Raw genomic sequence first — 20,037 nt, 5'->3', positions numbered from 1 at the left:
GCTCTTCGACTTGTCCAGCTCGATGGCCTGTCCTGCCATAATTGTTGCAATTATAGATACATGTCGCATGCAATGCCCATCAAAAAGGGGACTATGAATATTTAAGAACACCACACAAATGGCTGTGACAGCCACAGCCCTCAAAGCACTCAAGATTGTGTTGTAGCTTGAAATCGTTCCTAAATTCTTACCATATATAGACATTTTTGTAAACAAAATTTCTTGCACCATCAAAGGATTACAGATTGTTCCTTGAATTCGTTCCAAAAAATGCCATCAAATATATTTTACATACATTTTTAAGGAGAAAGATTCGCATAGTGGGAAACAAATATTCTTTTATTTTATTTTAGTTTTTATAACATTTAAGAAGATGTTCCCCACCACATACAACTGGGGCTGTGGAGGGCATCAGAACATTAAATACTGCTATGAATTCATTCCTATACATAATTTTTAATTTTTTACATTACGCGATTCGTTTGAATTGGTTCGTAAATTCGCTCAAATAAAACCACAACATTTTTTTTCTTCAATATTTGTTGGAATATTTCAGGACAGGTCCCACACACACACTCACACAGAGACATCATTAACAAGTGTGCCTTCAATTCATTCGTTTCGTATATTCGTAAAAAAAAAACGAGGGGGAACGTTGTGAGTTGCTGCGGACACCGCAACTCTACGGTTATACCCGATACTAAGTCAGTATGGCTCTCCTCCGGCAGACGCCGCTAATATTAAACGACACGACAAAGAGTGCGTGCGAGAGAGACAGAAAATCAGTCTGAGCGTGACGTCGGGCGCTGCGTAGCCACTGCAAATTGATTTGTTCCTATTGGCTATAAAAATGATCTGATCTGATCCAGATTCAGCAATCTGATAGATATGGTCATTATCTATGATTCTGCGTTTTTAGTTTTCTCGAATGTGCCGATTCCGCAGTCTTAAAGATATGGTCATTCTCTACAATTCTACGTTTTTGGTTTTCTCATATCTTTAAAATTGTGGATGCCACGGATTTTCGTCCTTTGTGGGGGCGGAAGTGGGCGGGGCGAAGTTTTGAAATATTTTTGTAGCAGTGACATATCACAGAAGTCTGGATCCAAAACATCGTTGCTCTAGCTCTTATAGTCTTTGAGCACTAGGCGCTGAAGGGGACGGACAGACGGACAGACGGACGGACGGACGGACAGACAGACAGGGCTGAATCGACTCGGCTATTGATGCTGATCAAGAATATATACACTTTATGGGGTCGGAAACGATTCCTTCTGGACGTTACACACATCCACTTTTACCACAAACCTAATATACCCCAATACTCATTTTGAGTATCGGGTATAAAAAACTGTAATATTTAAATTGTTCTTTGTGCTTAAAAATTAAATCAACTTTCTATAGGTATTTAGATATCGATATAATAGTAGTAGTATATAATACATACATATGTATATCGTAAATGAAACATTTGTTATTCATGTGATGTGAGAATGTTGAGTGAATATCCGTCCCGTCTGCTCATTCCTTGGACCTTACAAACGAAAATAAATACTATACAAAACACTTCACTTCCAACGAGACGATTTCAACGCGTCTATCTTTAGTCTAGATAGGTCTATGGGTCATAGGAAGTAAGTATTCCACATATATGCAAGTCCACATATTGCTTTGATAAATTCATTAAACAAAAAAAACTAAAATAAAATAAAGAGGCCTTCAGTTAAATCCTTACAAATATATGATGCACTATATAAATCTACATGAATGCGAGTGAGAGAGGGCTATGAGAGCAGTAGAGGGGTGTGTGTAGTACTAATTGTAGACTGTACATAGTTTCCGTATCTATTTGGGAAAAGCAGCTTTCTGGTTTCGTTTTCCATGCACCCGCGCAAGCCAAGTCAAGTGCCATGCAAATGGGAGAGTATGGACTCGATATCTTCAATTTCCATGGCATCATTTACTTGATCTTGCTGCTGTTCTGCGCTGCGTCTGTTTTCGCTCGTCTTGTGGCCACACGTAGTTCTGCTTGAATGAGAGAGAGATGGCAGATTAATGGACAGATTTCAGAGAGATTCCTGAGAGAGATTCACTCACATGGCCGCCACTTCCAGATCATTCTCATCCTGCTGCTGCATCGGATCACTGCGAGACATTAGCTTGTCCGCCACTGGCGTGGATGTGGCCATTGGCTTGACACTGACTCCAGCTCCAGCTCCAGGTCCCGCTGCAGTAGCAGGACCACTGCTGCTGGTCAGGCGGCGTATCCGCTTCTTGGGTATGTTCCTGATCGAGCTACTCGGTTGCCTGCTGATGCCCAACACATTGGGATTGCCCATGCTCATCGTGTGTATTTGATTGTCCTCCATCATGACGCGCATGTGATAGTTCTTGAAGTAACTAGTCGAACGCCGCCTTAGCTTTGGGCTCTTATGCCTGGGCCCCGCATCCGCATAGACAAAGCTATACGTGTGCTTCTCGTGGCTTCTGCTCAGGCAAAGATCCAGCTCGTAGTCCAGGTCGTCCTCCTCTTCGGGTGTGGCTATCTTCAGCTGCAGCTGCTGCTGCAACTCTGGCGATGGCTGTGTGGTCTGTGCCTCGGCCACCATCGGCAGTGTGGGATCTACAGTGGCAGCAGTGGCTGTATCCTCTGGCCGCTTCTTGGACGCCGTCGACGACTGTTTTTTTTTGCTGGCCGCTTTGCCGTTTGATTTTTTTGGCTTTGTTTGCTCCTCATTTTCCGTCTCTTTGGGCTCGCCGTCCTCCGGAGCGGGTGCTGCTTGAAAAAATTAATATAATGATTATCCAAAGAGATTATCCCTTCGTTTTGATTCCACTTACTTTTGTTGTCTATCAAACGCGATGAACGTCGCGTGGTGGTCTTGGCCTGATCTGCATTTGGCTGCGGCTTCCTGGGACGTCCACGTTTCTGTGGCGCTGGCTGTGCGGCAATCTCCAGCGTTTTCCGTGCCACCTTCACCCTCAATTTGGTCATTTGGTGGCTGACTACCATCTCTAGGGCTGGGGCTGGGGCTGGAGCTGAGGCTGGGGCTGGGCCTGCTGTGGCTGCTGCTGCTAATGCTTCCGCTGCTACTGCTCCCGGCTCTTGCTTCTTGGCGGAGAGATTCAGGGCGTATAGCAGGGGATCCAGAGTCCGTTCAGGCATTGACTGTGTGGGTATGGGATCGAGTGTTGATGTTGGGAGATCGTGTGCAGGGGCTGCTCCTGCTGCCTTCTTCTTTGTCGCTATGCTCTTGGGCTTTTTTTGTATGGGCGGATTCGACTGTTGGGCCGTCTCCCGCATGGCTGCTAGCTTCTTGGGCTTCGGCTTCTTTGGCGCTGCTTTGGCTGGAGGATTCAGCTTGACCTTGGCCACAACGCGCTCCCGCTTCGCGTGCAACAACTGGTGCATTTGGTCGCTCATCTTGGAAGACGACGAGGGCTGCTCCAACCCCGACATTTGATGCAGCTGCTGCTGCTGCAACTGCATGCGCTGGTTCAGCTTCTCTGCGGAGCGTGGCGGCAGTGTCAATTTGATTGTCATCAGTGGAAGATATGGAGGAGTTGGACTAACTGCAGCACCGAACGGTACGAGAGCTGGGGGTCCCTGACGCTCACCAGGCGGCGCTAGGATCTGCGAAAGTGGCGGGCATCCTCCTCTAGAGGACTCCTTGCTGGGCGTCAGCCAATTCCTAATGGGATACCGCACCTCCCCATCCTGGCTGACCAACTGCCCCGGCTGGCTATCGATGGCCAGGGGCTGGGCCACCGTTGCCGCCTTCATCCACTCCTCATCCTCGGTGCTACTGATGTTCGAGAGATTGTCCAGGCTGATTCGCACTGTCTTCTGGCTGTCTCCCACTTCGATTTCCCGCTGCTGGCTGCTCCTGCTCCCCTGCGCCGAGGATGACGCGGAGGAGGAGGAGGAGGAAGAAGAGCTGCTGGAGGAACTGGAACTAGAGCTAGAGCTCGAAGAGGAGCTGGCCGTCGAAGAACTTGAGTTGCTGCATGCCTCCTCTACCACGGATTCGGGCAGACCAGGCATCAGTTTATAATGCGGCGGAGCCGCCTCCACTTGCTGTTCAAGGGCCAGGGCCAGGGCGGTAGCCTCCTCGATGCTGTCGACCGCATCGCTTCCAAAAGAGCGCACACGTCGCAGGACATTGGGTTCCATGATCAGACGCTCGCTGCAAATCTCCACGAAATCGAGGACTGCAGCTTCATTCGGATCCAGCTCTTCCTGGACTCCCTTGGGTGCTGTTTCTGCTGCAGCTACTGCTGGTACCGTTTGTTGTTGTGGTTCTGGTTGCTGCTGCTGCCGCTGCTGCTTTGTTCCCTCCCAATCTTCGCCCTGATGGATGGCGCACTGCGCATTCGCATCCGTATGCTCGGCCTCGTCCGGCCGATAGTAGCTGCTGCCTGATGAGTAATCCGTTTTGGCGGCACTGCCCAGCGGTGTGCCCGACCTGTGGCCAAATGGGGTCAGACGGAAACCCGGCGTAATGGCGCTCATCTGTGGCGTGTCCATGATGCTCTTTGTGTCCGAACCAAACAGAAACGAGCTGGTCGGCAGCTTGCCATAGGGCGTGTCCAGCGGTAGGATCGCCATACCGCCAGGCGTGGGCGGCACACCCATGGGCCCACCATGAACGGGGCCAATACTGCTCAGAGATCCAATGGGCGGCTGCTTGAAGGGCGTATCCAGTAGCATGGCCATGTTGGCGGCTATATCATCCATGTCGTGGCTGAGGATGAACGGTTCTGAATTTGCGGATGTCAGCGGTCCGGGTTCTGGCGCAGGCTCTTTCTCCACTACGGGAGCTGGTGTTTCTGGAGCTTCTGCTGTGGCGGCTGCTGCTACTGGCTTCTTAATTTTCTTGGTCTTCGACTTGGGTTTTGGCTTTTGGGGCGTCGTGATCTTAATGCTAACGCCAACGGTGCCGCAGCCCGCTTCTTGCTGCTGCTTTTTGGCTTTGGCGGACTTGCCCTTGGGCTCCGGCTTGGCCTTGACCTCTGGCTTGGGATTGGCCTTGGGTTCTGGCTTGGCCTCGGGCTTGGGCTCCTTTTTCTTCTTGGCGGTAGACGTCACCTTTCGACGGTGGCGTGTTTGCTTTACAGTGGGGGTTGGTGCTTCATCCTGTTGCCTGGCATTGATCTCGCGCAGACGATTCTCCAGATCGCTGCTGGACCCAATCAAATGGCGATTCCAGGCAGCCAGCATGTCCTGCCCCGCATCGGGATCCCTTTGGCTGGTGGATGAGGAGGTCATATCTGAAGGCTGATTCTGTTGGTTCTCTTTGCTGGCCTCGGCACTATCATTGGGATCCAAGGAGCTGGCCGACGCCTCCTCCTCGATTTCGTTTGGGGCCACTGCCGTTGGTTCCGCCTCCAGTGCGGGTGCCTGAGCAATGATCCTCTTGCAGGCATTCACCGCCGTCTGACGCTTCTGCTTGCGCTTGGGCGTCACAGCGGCCATGCCAGGAGCTGCCGCGGCTGCAGCTGCTTCCGCTGCTTTTTTCTTTGATTTCTTGGCCGATGAGGCCTTGATCACCGTCTGATTGCTGCACTCTTCCATCGCAAACAGCGGCGGGACACCGTGTCCGGTGTCATTGGCACTCAAATCCGAAACGGAAACGGGCGCCAGCGCGGATCCTGCTGGTATGATCTCCACATTATTGATGACGGGCTTCTCGTTGGCGCTGCCAGCGGCAGTGGCTGCGGCTGCGGCTGCGGCTACTCCAAGCCTGCGTGTGGACAGCGGTGTGGTGTTGGGATTCGGTAGCATTCCGGACGGCACTTTCGGCGAGAATGTCAGTGTACGTACGTGGGAGGTGCGCTTGCGGGGCGTTGAGAGACTGCGATAGGCCTTCACATTGATGATGCCCGATGTGGAGGGTGTCGCCCGTTCGATGACCATCCGCGAGGAGTCCAGCGAAGCGGGTGGAATTGCAGCTTGCCCTGCCAGAGGCTCCTGCTGCTGCTCCTCCTGCTGCTTGGGCTTTTCTTCTGCTACTGCTGTTGTTGCCTGCTTCTCTTCCTCCACTGCAGCAGCCTGCAGCACGACACCGGCCGCATCTGCCGCCGCCGTTTCATCGATGAGCTGGGAGGGTGGCATCAACGGTGGCTGCTTCTGGGCACTGTTGATGATTATCGAATTGGGCGGCAGCTGGTCGGCTGTAAAGGTAATGGGCTCTGGCAGCGAGATCTCTATGTGAGAGTCCTCTGCATTGGCGAAGGCATCCGGGCCCAGCTGCTGGGCCACCCACTCGTTGTTCACCAGAAACGGCAGATGGGAGAGCATGCCTCCATTCGAGTAGAACATGGGAAAGGTCAGTTGTCCAGTGGTGGCATCCACGCACACCTGACCCGCGGCGGCAGCCTCTGCCTCTGTCAGCATTGCCCCAGGATCGAAGTTCAGGCTAAGGTTCTCACTGGTGAAGCTCACATTGGTGGAGGCGGCGCTGCCGGTGGGATCTGCTGCTCTGACCAGCTTCTGGACACTCTCATTCGAATTGAAGACAATCAGCTTGGAGATGGAAAAGTTGGGATCATCACATGAATTAGCCGCCACCGCAGTGCGTATGATCAGCGGTGTTTGTGGTGGTTCCGGGTCATTGGCAGGCTCAATCACTTCCTCTGCCTCTGCCTGTGCCACTAATTGTACTGGAGGAGAAGCGGCTGCTGTTTTTGTTGCTGCTGCTACTGCTACTGCTTCTTCTTCTATGGGTTGGCCTTCCATTGTGTCTGGTTCGTCGGCACCCACCACCTCTTGGATGATACGATCGAATGAGGGATCCTTCTCGGTGGCCTCCAGTATGTTACGCACCAGGCCGTCCAGGATAGCATCACAGCTAACTGTGGGATTGTTAACGGTCACCGTCTGCAGGGCCACATTGATGTTCTTGACCAAAGTCTCACGGAAATCGGGATTATTAATAATGGCCGTAGTGAGCTCCTGTGCGGGAAGGAAGGGAGGGAGAGGGGAATTACAATTCGATTTGATCCCGATTGGATATGAGTTGTTTTCACTCACTGGCATTGTTTGCGGGGTAAGCATTAGCTCCGGCTCGGCCTCGTCGTTGTTTTGACGTGGCGTGGAATTGTTGCGCGGCTCTAGCTGCATCTCCTCTTCTCCTATATCCTCGCTGGCCAAGGTGCTCTCCGCCTCTGCCTCCTCCTCATCCTCATCCTGATCTTCGGCTTCGACTTCGTCATCGTCATCCACATGGCTGGCCAGAAAGCCGCTTATGTGCGACTTATCGCGGTTCAGGCTGCAGCAAATGTAAGGTGGCAGGAGGCGCGGACGCTTGCTTAACGTGGGAGATGGCGAGAATCCTACAGGGGATTGTGTGCGTCTGAAATGAAACGTTTCCGTTTGAAATGTGCGCGTCTGTGGAGCTGTGGCCTGTGCAGCACAATCAGCCGTGTCTAGTTACATGCGTCTCCTTTTGCGATGCACGTGGCTGGTGGCCTGGCTGGGTGTGCTGGTGGTCGCCCCCGCTGCTGCTGCTGGCTTGCTGGTGTTCGAGTTGCGATCCATGTTCATCAGCTCGAAGACGCGCTCGGATAGCTTGAGCTGTTGCAACTGATGGCGCAGCTCCAGCGGCAGCTTCTGCAGAGCCCGGGCCACTAAAAGTAGAAGCATAAATATGTTAACTGTACTGCCGCAAGAGCAGGAGGAGGGAGGAGTGCAGTGTCCTTACCCAATCCAGTGATCTTGACGTGCTCGCATATGATGTCCTCCAGGCCGCCATTGAGAAAGTTGTGCGTCTGCAGGCCCCGCTTGAGGGCAACGCATTCCTGCCGCAAGTGCGGCGATGTGCGGCACAGTGTGTGAGCGGCTTTTTTCAGATCCTGATTCACCAGGTAACCTGCAAGGGAGCGGGGAGCCAAGCCACAAAAGAAAATGCCACAACAGAATTACAAGTGTTTACGGATGTAAACAGTAAACAGTAATTACCCAATACCAGACGAGCCACATCCGAATGCAAAACAATTGATTCCATGTCTGCTGCTCAACGGCACATGCTTGCAGCACTCAATATATTCGCCAAAGTGTAAAATAAACGCTTGTTTGGTTCGGATGCTTCCTCTTTTCCTTCGGCTCTCTGCTTTGCTTTTGCTTTTGCTTGGCTTGCCATTCGCCTTGGCAGCGCGTCGCGGACGCGACCTTAGGTGTGGACCCTAGTTTTCCCACACGATTCACTTTTATTCACAACACACATACCCAGCGGTTAACTATTGCTTGATGTTTTACCAAAAGCTGCGGTCCAGGTTATTAGATTGATCAAATAAAATTCCTATTTAATTGGTATCGCTTTATTTACGTTTTGTTGTTGCCGCACTGTACAACACACCTAATGTTCGCATTTTGTTTGTGCCCGCCAAAACAATTGACAGCTGCGCAGCGCTGCCAGACGGTTGGGTGTCCCACTGATCCGGTAGCCCTGAGGCCTATATAAACAGCTTGACCGTTTACGGTATTTTTCATACTTTTCGGTATTAACTTTATATAGAAATCCACTAAAAGAAAGTGTTAAAATTAAGCCAATCAAGTAGAAAATAGATTCATCAATCGTATAAAATTATATGGCCATGGCTAAATGTTCTATATAGCTAATAATATTGGACGGAATATAAAAATCGAGGAATATAAAACTTGAATTCATCAGTATATTTACGGTAATGAGACGGAATGTTTCGGTATATTTCTGAGGGTCGGACGGTATATTTTATCGATAAGTCCGCGGTCACACAGCCCATAAATGTTTATTAACGTCTTTAGCTTAATTCAATTTTAAATAAACACACGATTATATTGTTGTTGCTGCCGTACAGTGTACTTTACATTCTCATCTGTTTACCGCTCGCAAAAACTACTGACATCTGCGTTGCCCGACCAGACGGTTCAGTGTAACACTGAGGCCGGCTCGGCTGCTAAATAAAGTCCAAATCGCCTCGCATACAAAAATATTTTGTATTTTATTTAATGGCAGCCAAAGTCACAGCCAGTGATAAAGTCGAGGGTCAGGAGCCTGCCTCCAAGGCAGAGAAAGCAACCCCCACGACCAAATCGAACAGGATGCCAAGGAAACTGATGCAGAGTCGAGTGAGCCGGCAAAAAGAGATGCCGCCGCCGGTGGTCGCAAACGCAAACGTCATTTGTACAATTCCATTCGCAGCCAAATGGAGTTTTATTTTGGCGATGCGAATCTGACTAAAGATCGCTTCCTGCGACGCTATGTGAACCAGGATCCTTGTAAGTGGCACAGCCCAATAAACGCTTTTATAGCAGCCATTAAATTCTGAAAACTTCTAACTAGATGTGCCCCTGGAGATCTTTCTCACGTTCAATAAAATGAAGCCCCTCGCCCAGGATGTAAAGGAGATAGCCAAGGCATTAAACAACTCCCAGCTGCTGGAGTTGGATGAGAGCGCCCTGAAGGTACGCCGCAAGACCAAGCTGCCCGACCAGCGCGACGTCAATGACAAGACGCTGTATGTGGAGGCCCTGCCGGCAAATGCCAGCCACGATTGGCTGAAGGAAGTCTTCAGTCGCTATGGCCCTGTGGCCTATGTATCGCTGCCCCACTACCCAGACAACAAGAAGATCAAGGAGTTTGCCTTCAGCGAGTTCGAACGCAGCACGGCCCTGGAGAAGGCGGTAAAAGCCTTTGCCCAGGTCCAGGGTGTCCTATCCCTTGACACAGACCCAGCCGTTTTGGCTAGCGTTCGCTCATTTCAGCAGCAACAACAGCAGTCCAAAAATGTTGATGCATCGCGGGAAGATGCCAACAAGCGGGGTCGCAAGAGAGACCTTGCCTCGTGCAGGGCCAAGGAGGAGGATCAGCATGACATTAAGCGTCTAAAGCTGGAACACCAGCCTAGCGAGGCATCCACTGCCGAAGAGACCGCAAGTGAATCAGACCAGGAGGCCTCAACGGCGGAGGAGGAGGAGAACGGCGCGAAAGATGATCAAACAGCTGGCGAGGGCGAGGGAGCTGGAGGTGGAGAGGCTGACGAAGCAAAGAAGCGTCGCCGCAAGCGCAAGAAGAAGGCCATCATAGACAAACCCAACATTGATCCCACCGCCGTAGAGCTGAAGGTCTTGCCAAAGACTAGCTGGTGCAGTCTGCGCAACAAATACCTCAATCTGCAGCGTCGCCTAGTCAGCGAGGCGACGGCCAAGTTGTGGCGCGAGTCGCAGCAGCAACAGTTGGATCCCAATCATCCACGCAAGCGCACACCCATGCAGGCGACTGGCGGCCAGCAGTTATCGGAGACGAAGACTAACAACACGAACGCGAGCGTTGGCGGTGGTGGTGAGGAGGGCGAGCCGCTCAGCGATGCCGATGATGGCGGTGGGGCGACGGAGGCCAGCGTGCCCGTGCCGCCAAAGCGTCGCAAGGCTGTCCACAAAATGAACATGAATTTCTATGGAGCCGGTGGCGGAGAGACGGATGACAGTCGCAGCGCCGTTCGCACCGAGGATCCCTCCCAGGAGCGCACACCGCTCTTCAAGTACGAGCCGGGGCTCATTGTCGAGTGCACGCTGCATGAGCCGTGCACCAATATCAAAGAGTTCAAGACCGACATGCGCCAATATCCGGATATCAAGTATGTGGACATTAAAGAGGGTGATCAAGCGGCCACCTTGCGCATGGCTACACCTACCGCCGCCGAGGAGTTGGTGCGCCAGCTGAGCTGTGCCGAGAGGCAACTGAAGGTGCTAGATGGCCAAGCCGAGACCCAGTACTGGCGCAAGATCGAACAGGATCGCGAAGCGAAGCTCACCAAGAAGGTGCGCGTACAGCAGAAGCGGGGACGCGAGAAGGTCTCCAAAGTGTTGGCCAAGCACACAAAATTCGACGATGGCGATGACGATGTGGGTGCCGTTTGCGAGCCATCCTCTGGCCCCCCAACAGAGGCATAGTCCTGGCATAAAACTCGATTATCGTTATGTAATAATGTGTTCTTGAACAAAACAAATACATATGTACATGGTAATGGTTAGATTTTTGCTTATGTTCTAGGCTTTTGGCTAACAAACAGTCCTTCTTAAACCTATAGATCAGATCCCCAGGCACACCCCACCCTAAATGTAGAGCGAACCATCGGCCGGTCCCAAATAGTGCATCGAAATGAGCAGGACATCGATGATGGTCCAAACGCCGAGACCACCGAAGCTGAACAGCTTGCCAATTCCCTCCTGCTAGTGGCCCAAATAGAAGCGATCGGCCCCAAAGCCGCCCTTGGGCTCCGGCTTGGCCTTGACCTCTGGCTTGGGATTGGCCTTGGGTTCTGGCTTGGCCTCGGGCTTGGGCTCCTTTTTCTTCTTGGCGGTAGACGTCACCTTTCGACGGTGGCGTGTTTGCTTTACAGTGGAGGTTGGTGCTTCATCCTGTTGCCTGGCATTGATCTCGCGCAGACGATTCTCCAGATCGCTGCTGGACCCAATCAAATGGCGATTCCAGGCAGCCAGCATGTCCTGCCCCGCATCGGGATCCCTTTGGCTGGTGGATGAGGAGGTCATATCTGGAGGCTGATTCTGTTGGTTCTCTTTGCTGGCCTCGGCACTATCATTGGGATCCAAGGAGCTGGCCGACGCCTCCTCCTCGATTTCGTTGGGGGCCACTGCCGTTGGTTCCGCCTCCAGTGCGGGTGCCTGAACAATGATCCTCTTGCAGGCATTCAACGCCGCCTGACGTTTCTGCTTGCGCTTGGGCGTCACAGCGGCCATGGCAGGAGCTGCCGCGGCTGCAGCTGCTTCCGCTGCTTTTTTCTTTGATTTCTTGGCCGATGAGGCCTTGATCACCGTCTGATTGCTGCACTCTTCCATCGCAAACAGCGGCGGGACACCGTGTCCGGTGTCATTGGCACTCAAATCCGAAACGGAAACGGGCGCCAGCGCGGATCCTGCTGGTATGATCTCCACATTATTGATGACGGGCTTCTCGTTGGCGCTGCCAGCGGCAGTGGCTGCGGCTGCGGCTGCGGCTACTCCAAGCCTGCGTGTGGACAGCGGTGTGGTGTTGGGATTCGGTAGCATTCCGGACGGCACTTTCGGCGAGAATGTCAGTGTACGTACGTGGGAGGTGCGCTTGCGGGGCGTTGAGAGACTGCGATAGGCCTTCACATTGATGATGCCCGATGTGGAGGGTGTCGCCCGTTCGATGACCATCCGCGAGGAGTCCAGCGAAGCGGGTGGAATTGCAGCTTGCCCTGCCAGAGGCTCCTGCTGCTGATGCTGCTGCTCCTCCTGCTGCTTGGGCTTTTCTTCTGCTACTGCTGTTGTTGCCTGCTTCTCTTCCTCCACTGCAGCAGCCTGCAGCACGACACCGGCCGCATCTGCCGCCGCCGTTTCATCGATGAGCTGGGAGGGTGGCATCAACGGTGGCTGCTTCTGGGCACTGTTGATGATTATCGAATTGGGCGGCAGCTGGTCGGCTGTAAAGGTAATGGGCTCTGGCAGCGAGATCTCTATGTGAGAGTCCTCTGCATTGGCGAAGGCATCCGGGCCCAGCTGCTGGGCCACCCACTCGTTGTTCACCAGAAACGGCAGATGGGAGAGCATGCCTCCATTCGAGTAGAACATGGGAAAGGTCAGTTGTCCAGTGGTGGCATCCACGCACACCTGACCCGCGGCGGCAGCCTCTGCCTCTGTCAGCATTGCCCCAGGATCGAAGTTCAGGCTAAGGTTCTCACTGGTGAAGCTCACATTGGTGGAGGCGGCGCTGCCGGTGGGATCTGCTGCTCTGACCAGCTTCTGGACACTCTCATTCGAATTGAAGACAATCAGCTTGGAGATGGAAAAGTTGGGATCATCACATGAATTAGCCGCCACCGCAGTGCGTATGATCAGCGGTGTTTGTGGTGGTTCCGGGTCATTGGCAGGCTCAATCACTTCCTCTGCCTCTGCCTGTGCCTGTGCCTGCGCCACTAATTGTACTGAAGGAGAAGCGGCTGCTGTTTTTGTTGCTGCTGCTACTGCTACTGCTTCTTCTTCTATGGGTTGGCCTTCCATTGTGTCTGGTTCGTCTGGTTACGCAACAGGCCGTCCAGGATAGCATCACAGCTAACTGTGGGATTGTTAATGGTCACCGTCTGCAGGGCCACATTGATGTTCTTGACCAAAGTCTCACGAAAATCGGGATTATTAATAATGGCCGTCGTTAGCTCCTGTGCGGGAAGGGAGAGAGAGAGAGGGGGATTACAATTCGATTTGATCCCGATTGGATATGAGTTGTTTTCACTCACTGGCATTGTTTGTGGGGTAAGCATTAGCTCCGGCTCGGCCTCGTCGTTGTTTTGACGTGGCGTGGAATTGTTGCGCGGCTCTAGCGGCATCTCCTCTTCTCCTATATCCTCGCTGGCCAAGGTGCTCTCCGCCTCTGACTCCTCCTCATCCTCATCCTGATCTTCGGCTTCGACTTCGTCATCGTCGTCCACATGGCTGGCCAGAAAGCCGCTTATGTGCGACTTATCGCGGTTCAGGCTGCAGCAAATGTAAGGTGGCAGGAGGCGCGGACGCTTGCTTAACGTGGGCGATGGCGAGAATCCTACAGGCGATTGGGTGCGTCTGAAATAAAACGTTTCCGTTTGAAATGTGCGCGTCTGTGGAGCTGTGGCCTGTGCAGCACAATCAGCCATGTCTAGTTACATGCGTCTCCTTTTGCGATGCACGTGGCTGGTGGCCTGGCTGGGTGTGCTGGTGGTCGCCCCCGCTGCTGCTGCTGGCTTGCTGGTGTTCGAGTTGCGATCCATGTTCATCAGCTCGAAGACGCGCTCGGATAGCTTGAGCTGTTGCAACTGATGGCGCAGCTCCAGCGGCAGCTTCTGCAGAGCCCGGGCCACTAAAAGTAGAAGCATACATATTGTTCGGTCAAACTCCTTTAAGGAACAAGTATTCAAATGACCCTCGTAAAATAGAGAGCCTACGCTCACTTTTTGTATTTACTCACCATAATTGTACTAAATTCACCACTGTATTCTCTCTCTTATGCCCAGTACTCAAGCACTAAGATTTGTAATAAATAGTTATTCCCTAATACTCAACTGGATCGATCGACTTTTCTCTTTCTTGTATAGACTTTGATTCGTTTGCAGAAAAAACTAACACACCCCCATCCGTGAATTAACATTAATGCGGAAAACGCTCCGTGTACAAACATTTTGGCGCCCAACGTGGGGCATGTGTGTTATGTTAATTCTTCTGTGAACAATTAAACTAATCGCAATCTACAAAGGCAACAATTACAACAATCGCTCGTCTCGCAGCTGCAATCGAAAGTTCCGAAAACCGTATCAGAATTGTTCGTCTAGATCGCGGGATCGTTGTCCTCGCCTTGCTCTCGCCGTTCTCGCTTAATTTTATCATTCGCTTGTCACCCACAACGCATTCAACGGCGCTTGCATTCTCGGTTCGTTCGCTTTGCAGCTACCTGCTTTGGTCCATCGATCAACGCATTCTTTCTATTGGAATTCCACCGCTTCACTTTCGTTTTGCTTTCGTTGCCGCTGCTGGAACTTTTGCTTTTGCTTTCACCGTTGGTTTTGTGCTCTAGCTGCTGCTGCTTGCTGCGTTTTTTTGTTGTTGTTATTTTTGGAAGCTCTAGTTCTGTGTCAGCGTAATTACACTACACAACAAAATGATGACGCTCGAAGACTTAAAACGCCAACGGAGCAATATAAAACGAAATATAACTCGGATCAAATCTGTGGTAGATGCTAAATCGGAAACCCCGATATGCAATGATGAGCTTCGCTATCGGTTGAACATCTTAGAAACGTATTTCAAGAATGTTTTAAATGTCCAAGCTAATATTGAAGACCTTAGTCCGAATGATGAAGGATACATACATAGCAATCAAGCTAGCCATAAGGGAAAAAATGGGAGGAGATCTGAACGCCAGCATTGTTGCGCCGGACTACCACCCACCGCCAGTGAAGTCATCGTTACCAAGGTTGTCGCTACCCACTTTCGACGGAACATATGCAAACTATAAGAATTTTATTCACTCGTTCGAGCAAATTGTTGTTCGTGAGTCTGGATTGTCTAATATAGAAAAGTTTAATTATTTGCTGACCTGCCTCACGGGGCCGGCATTAGATACAATTCAGGCATTCCAGGTTACAAGCGAAAACTATCCGAAGGCCCTAGCAAAACTCAAAGGCCGTTTTGATAATCCTACTCTTATATTTTTAGAAGGTATTGAGGCATTGTTTGCACTACAACCTGTGGAAAGGTCAAACAGTCAGCAGCTTCACAGCCTAGTGGATAAGGCATCCGCTATATTAAGCTCGCTGGAGTCCATCGGCAAACCTGAGAATATTGTTCACGCTATGGTTATATATATTATAATGGAAAAGTGTGATCAGCAAACTCGGAACAAGTGGAAGGAATCGCAGGACTACAAAACTCTGCCAACCTGGCTAGCATGCACACAGCTTTTGGAACGCCACTGTCAGTTTCTCCATTCGTCTGGAAACTCGGCTGCTACTTCGTCACAACGAAAGGCTGAATCCAATAAGTCAAATCGTCATTCTAATCACCAAATAAACTCGTCGTTTGCTATCACTAATCCGTCTTGTACACTTTGTTCTAGTTCTGGCCATAAGATCTCTAATTGCGCTCAGTTCAAGGCTATGAACAGCAACCAACGGTACGACAATGCAAAACGCCTCGGTCTCTGCATCAATTGTCTTGGAAATGGTCATAGAGTGGCGCAATGTTCATCGACTCATCGTTGCCGATCCTGTAATCGGAATCATCATTCATCTTTGCATCACTCTCAGCCGCAACAGCCACCCCAATCATCAGCAGGACAATCTTCAACTACTGAACCGGTACTCCAACCAGCGCAACCCTCCTGGCAAACAGCTCATCAAGCTGCTTCACATTCTCATATGGAGATCGCAGCAGATGATCAAATTTTGTTGGCAACAGCTATGGTTTTGGTAGAGGATGCCACAGGTGAATACAAACTCGGTAGAGCGTTGCTTGATTCATGCTCTCAGGTTAATTTTGTAACCAAAACCTTTGCACAAAAGCTTCGCCTTCGTCGTGAAAAACACCACATTGGAATTCGCAGTATAGGAGACTCCCTTACTAGTTTGAAGGCTCGTACGACTACCTCTATTAAGTCACGTACTTCCGGCTATCAGCTCACTCTCCAGCTTGGAATCACATCCCATATTGCCTACCAGCCAGATAGTGAGATCGACATATCGAATTGGAACCTACCAGCTAACACTCCATTGGCTGACGAATCGTTCTATAGGACTAAACGTATTGATTTGTTACTGGGGACCGAAGCCTTCTATGGAGCTTTAGCTGTTGGCCAGATTCGCATTGGTCCAAATCTTCCCACTTTGCAGAAGACTCTTTTTGGTTGGGTTGTTGCTGGGAGGTACCAGCGGCAATATAACAGACAGCCACCATTGTGCTTGGCGACTGTAGAAGAGTCGATCGACAAGAATTTGCAGCAATTATGGAAAGTGGACTCATTTGTCGATCCAAGCGCTAGAATGCTCCCAAATCATCGTCGCTGTGAGGACCATTTCAGGGACACAACACATCAGGATGCCAGTGGGCGGATTGTCGTTCGCTTGCCATTTCAAGAAGATCCAAGTTGTCTTGGAAGTTCCTTCGATACAGCTCGAACTCGATTTTTTGCCATTGAGAGACGTCTCGCTCGTCTACCGGAAATTCGCTTGCAGTATATCTCGTTCATGCAGGAATATGAAAGTCTCGGCCATATGTCCCTCGTACTGAATCCTAACTTGGAAGAACCGCATTATTATATACCCCACCATTTCGTTCTGAAACCAAGCAGTACATCGACGAAGCTCAGAGTTGTCTTTGACGCCTCTTGCCGTACAACATCTCAAAGGTCACTTAACGATCTACTTTTAGTCGGCCCTACCATTCAGGATGAGTTGTACTTGCAATTGCTGTGGTTCCGCATGCATAGGTTCGGCATCACAGCCGACGTCACAAAAATGTACAGGCAGGTACTTGTGAGTGAGAAGGATAGAAAATTCCAGTACATTTTGTGGCGAGCATCTCCAAATACGGATCTTCAAACCTACCAACTCAATACAGTGACATATGGGACTGCGTCTGCCCCATTTCTCGCAACTCGTAGTTTGCATTACTTGGCTGAGGATTGTAAGGATGCATGGCCATTAGGGGCTGCTGCTGTTAAAACTGCATTTTATGTTGATGACCTTTTGTGTGGGGCTGGTGATATAGATACACTCTTCAAACTAAAAACTGAAATCACATCAACTCTCGCTCGTGGTCAGTTTCCATTATGCAAGTGGCATTCAAATCATCCAGGCGTGATGGAAGACGAATCTACCAAGGAATTAAACATTTCAGAAAACTCAGTCAGCAGCACACTCGGCTTAACTTGGCATCAACGAAGAGATGCATTTAGTTTCACATTTAATCCAAAGGAAGTCTATCCCACTACCACAAAACGAACAATTTTGTCTACTGCGTCGTCGCTATTCGATCCAATCGGTCTGCTATCACCGTTAGTCATTGTCTCTAAGATCATTCTTCAGGAGTTGTGGCTTTTGAAACTCGACTGGGACGAGTCTGTCCCCCAGAATTTAAGCCACGCATGGAGCAAGTGTTTGGAATCGCTGAATTCACTGTCGTCACTAGCGGTACCTCGTTTTTGTTTGCAGCCTGATACTAGGAGCATTCAAATACATGGATTTTGCGACGCATCGATTCGGGCATACGGCTGCTGTGTTTATGTGCGCACGGAGAATTCGCTTGGACAGGTCACAGTGAAATTGTTCACTTCTAAGTCTAGAGTAGCACCAGTGAAGAAACAGTCTCTTCCGAAGCTTGAACTATGCGGCGCACATCTACTTTCTCAGTTGTATAACAAAGTCAAGGCCATATTCAGTAAACACACTATCACATCTTATTTTTGGAGCGACTCACAGCTCGTATTGCATTGGTTGCAACAACAGTCAGTCACCTTATCGACCTTTGTTGGAAATCGAGTGTCCGATATTCAGGATTTAACGTCTGATGGAAAATGGCGCTATGTGCCAACACATCAAAACCCTGCTGATATTCTGTTGCGAGGCTGTAACGTGAGCGAGTTGATTAAGTCTCCATGGTTTTCGGGTCCTACGTTTCTAGTCGAAGATTCACTAAGCTGGCCCGCCACTGGTGGAAAACTTGATATTGACATGGACGTGGTTAACTCGGAGAATCGGAAAAGTTTGTTTGCTGCCGTACACGAGACAAATAATATCCTCAACATCGTCGATAATATCAGCTCGTACACTCACAGTCTGCGTCTCATTGCTTGGATGATTAGGCTCATAAGGAGATGTCGGAAGCAATCGACGTTTACCACAACCTCACCGACGCCAGATGAACTTCGTTTTGCTTCACATTGCCTTATTTGGAACATTCAACAAACTCATTTTGTAGAGGACATCCGTTTACTTCAGAAGCAAAAACCATTAAAAAGCAGCTTAAAGTTTCTTACTCCCTTTTTAGAAGTCGTGAACGGATTCGAACTTATCAAGGTTGGTGGACGTTTGGAATACTCAGACCTACAAGACGGTCAAAAACATCCGTTGCTGCTGCCTAGTCAGTCCAAATTTGTATGGAACTATATTCGCCATTTGCATCTTCGGAACTATCACGCTGGACCTAAAGCCCTAGTCGCTCTCATTCGTTTGGAGTATTGGATCGTTAACGCCAGAGACTTGGCACGTAGAATTGTTCGCTCCTGTGTACACTGCGTTCGCTACAGACCGAAGCTGCTACAACAACTCATGGGCTCATTACCGCCTACGCGACTCGCTCCGGCTCGACCCTTTGAACGCTGTGGAGTTGACTTTTGTGGACCCATCAACACATATCTACGCATTCGAGGAAAGGGACCTACAAAAGCATACATAGCCGTGTTCGTTTGCCTTCTCACCAAGGCCGTTCACATCGAAGTAGTCTCTGATTTGTCAACAAAGGCGTTCTTAAACGCATTGAAACGGATGGGAGGTCGTCGCAAGCTGCCGACAGACATCTTCTGCGATAATGCCACTAACTTTGTAGGGGTATCGAATCAACTGCAGGAACTAAAAAAGTTTATGTTTTTAAAGCAGACCCAAGATGAAATCTATAAATTTTGCGCATCTGACTTTATTAATTTCCATTTTATTCCCCCCAGGGCACCTCATTTCGGAGGCCTTTGGGAAGCGGCAGTCAAGAGTGCAAAGGGGCTGTTAAATCGTACGCTGGCCAACACCAGGTTCACCTTCGAAGAGTTGAGCACTGTCGTCGTCGAGATAGAATCGATCCTCAACTCGCGCCCGCTATCGCCGCTTTCGTCAGACCCAAATGACTATAGCACTCTCACGGCTGGTCATCTCTTGGTTGGCGAATCATTGCGATCACTACCTGAAAGGTCCCTCGAGAATATCAAGCTGTCAAGTATGGACCGCTACGATGCGATTACGGCCGTCAAGCAACGGTTTTGGAAGCAATGGTCTGCTGACTATGTCAACGAATTGCGATCGCGCACGAAGTGGACAGCACCCTCAACGAACCTCACCGAGGGCACGTTGGTCATCATCCATGAGGACAACCTGCCACCGCTACGCTGGAAACTAGGCCGAGTGCAGTCTACTGTGCTTGGGAAGGATGGACTTGTACGGGTGGTGCACCTCCGCACTGCAAATGGAACATGTTGCAGGCCAATACACAAGTTGGCAATTCTTCCGGTGGTTTGAAAGCAGTCCTTTCAACGGGGCCGGGATGTTCGGTCAAACTCCTTTAAGGAACAAGTATTCAAATGACCCTCGTAAAATAGAGAGCCTACGCTCACTTTTTGTATTTACTCACCATAATTGTACTAAATTCACCACTGTATTCTCTCTCTTATGCCCAGTACTCAAGCACTAAGATTTGTAATAAATAGTTGTTCCCTAATACTCAACTGGATCGATCGACTTTTCTCTTTCTTGTATAGACTTTGATTCGTTTGCAGAAAAAACTAACAA

At 50.2% G+C, this 20,037-nt stretch overlaps 2 protein-coding genes and 1 pseudogene across 4 annotated transcripts; 2 read left to right on the top strand and 1 right to left on the bottom strand.

Moving 5' to 3' along the window:
• Positions 1-1,359: 1,359 nt before the first annotated feature.
• On the bottom strand, positions 1,360-8,378 carry LOC108153846 (pneumococcal serine-rich repeat protein). Of its 2 annotated transcripts, none has more exons than XM_033387053.1 (7): positions 7,961-8,378; positions 7,704-7,871; positions 7,437-7,629; positions 7,034-7,355; positions 2,842-6,955; positions 2,098-2,776; positions 1,360-2,028 (listed from the first exon to the last, which is right to left on the bottom strand). In XM_033387053.1, the coding sequence occupies exons 1-7, from the start codon at positions 8,004-8,006 to the stop codon at positions 1,902-1,904; spliced, it is 5,649 nt and encodes a 1,882-aa protein (XP_033242944.1). In that variant the 5' UTR covers positions 8,007-8,378; the 3' UTR covers positions 1,360-1,901. The 2 variants fall into 2 exon arrangements, with proteins under 2 accessions (XP_033242944.1, XP_033242947.1); XM_033387056.1 differs by having other exon boundaries at positions 1,360-2,025.
• A 388-nt stretch (positions 8,379-8,766) lies between these two features.
• LOC117186368 lies at positions 8,767-11,013 on the top strand (annotated as a pseudogene).
• A 3,141-nt stretch (positions 11,014-14,154) lies between these two features.
• Positions 14,155-19,853, top strand: LOC117186350. 2 transcript variants are annotated; one of them, XM_033387058.1, is made up of 2 exons: positions 14,155-19,086; positions 19,206-19,853. In XM_033387058.1, exons 1-2 carry the CDS (start codon positions 14,809-14,811, stop codon positions 19,377-19,379), a joined length of 4,452 nt encoding a protein of 1,483 aa, XP_033242949.1. In that variant the 5' UTR covers positions 14,155-14,808; the 3' UTR covers positions 19,380-19,853. The 2 variants fall into 2 exon arrangements, with proteins under 2 accessions (XP_033242949.1, XP_033242954.1); XM_033387063.1 differs by lacking the exon at positions 19,206-19,853 and having other exon boundaries at positions 14,155-15,973; positions 16,051-18,972.
• The last annotated feature ends 184 nt before the right edge of the window (positions 19,854-20,037 follow it).

This window comes from Drosophila miranda, chromosome XL, assembly GCF_003369915.1.
Source record: "Drosophila miranda strain MSH22 chromosome XL, D.miranda_PacBio2.1, whole genome shotgun sequence".
Classification (NCBI taxonomy): Eukaryota; Metazoa; Arthropoda; class Insecta; order Diptera; family Drosophilidae; genus Drosophila; species Drosophila miranda.
Note: the sequence above shows the minus strand (reverse complement) of the source record. Positions and strands in the feature narration are given on the sequence as shown.

Bases quoted from the DNA above. Each gene is read 5' to 3' on its own strand.
- LOC108153846 (XM_033387053.1), bottom strand. From the start codon at position 8,006: ATGGAATCAATTGTTTTGCATTCGGATGTGGCTCGTCTGGTATTGG. The intron at 6,956-7,033 runs GTGAGTGAAAAC...CTTCCCGCACAG, and splicing joins TTACCCCGCAAACAATGCCA to GAGCTCACTACGGCCATTAT. The intron at 2,029-2,097 runs GTGAGTGAATCT...CTCTCATTCAAG, and splicing joins GATCTGGAAGTGGCGGCCAT to CAGAACTACGTGTGGCCACA.
- LOC117186350 (XM_033387058.1), top strand. From the start codon at position 14,809: ATGTCCAAGCTAATATTGAAGACCTTAGTCCGAATGATGAAGGATACA. The intron at 19,087-19,205 runs GTAGGGGTATCG...TATTCCCCCCAG, and splicing joins GCGATAATGCCACTAACTTT to GGCACCTCATTTCGGAGGCC.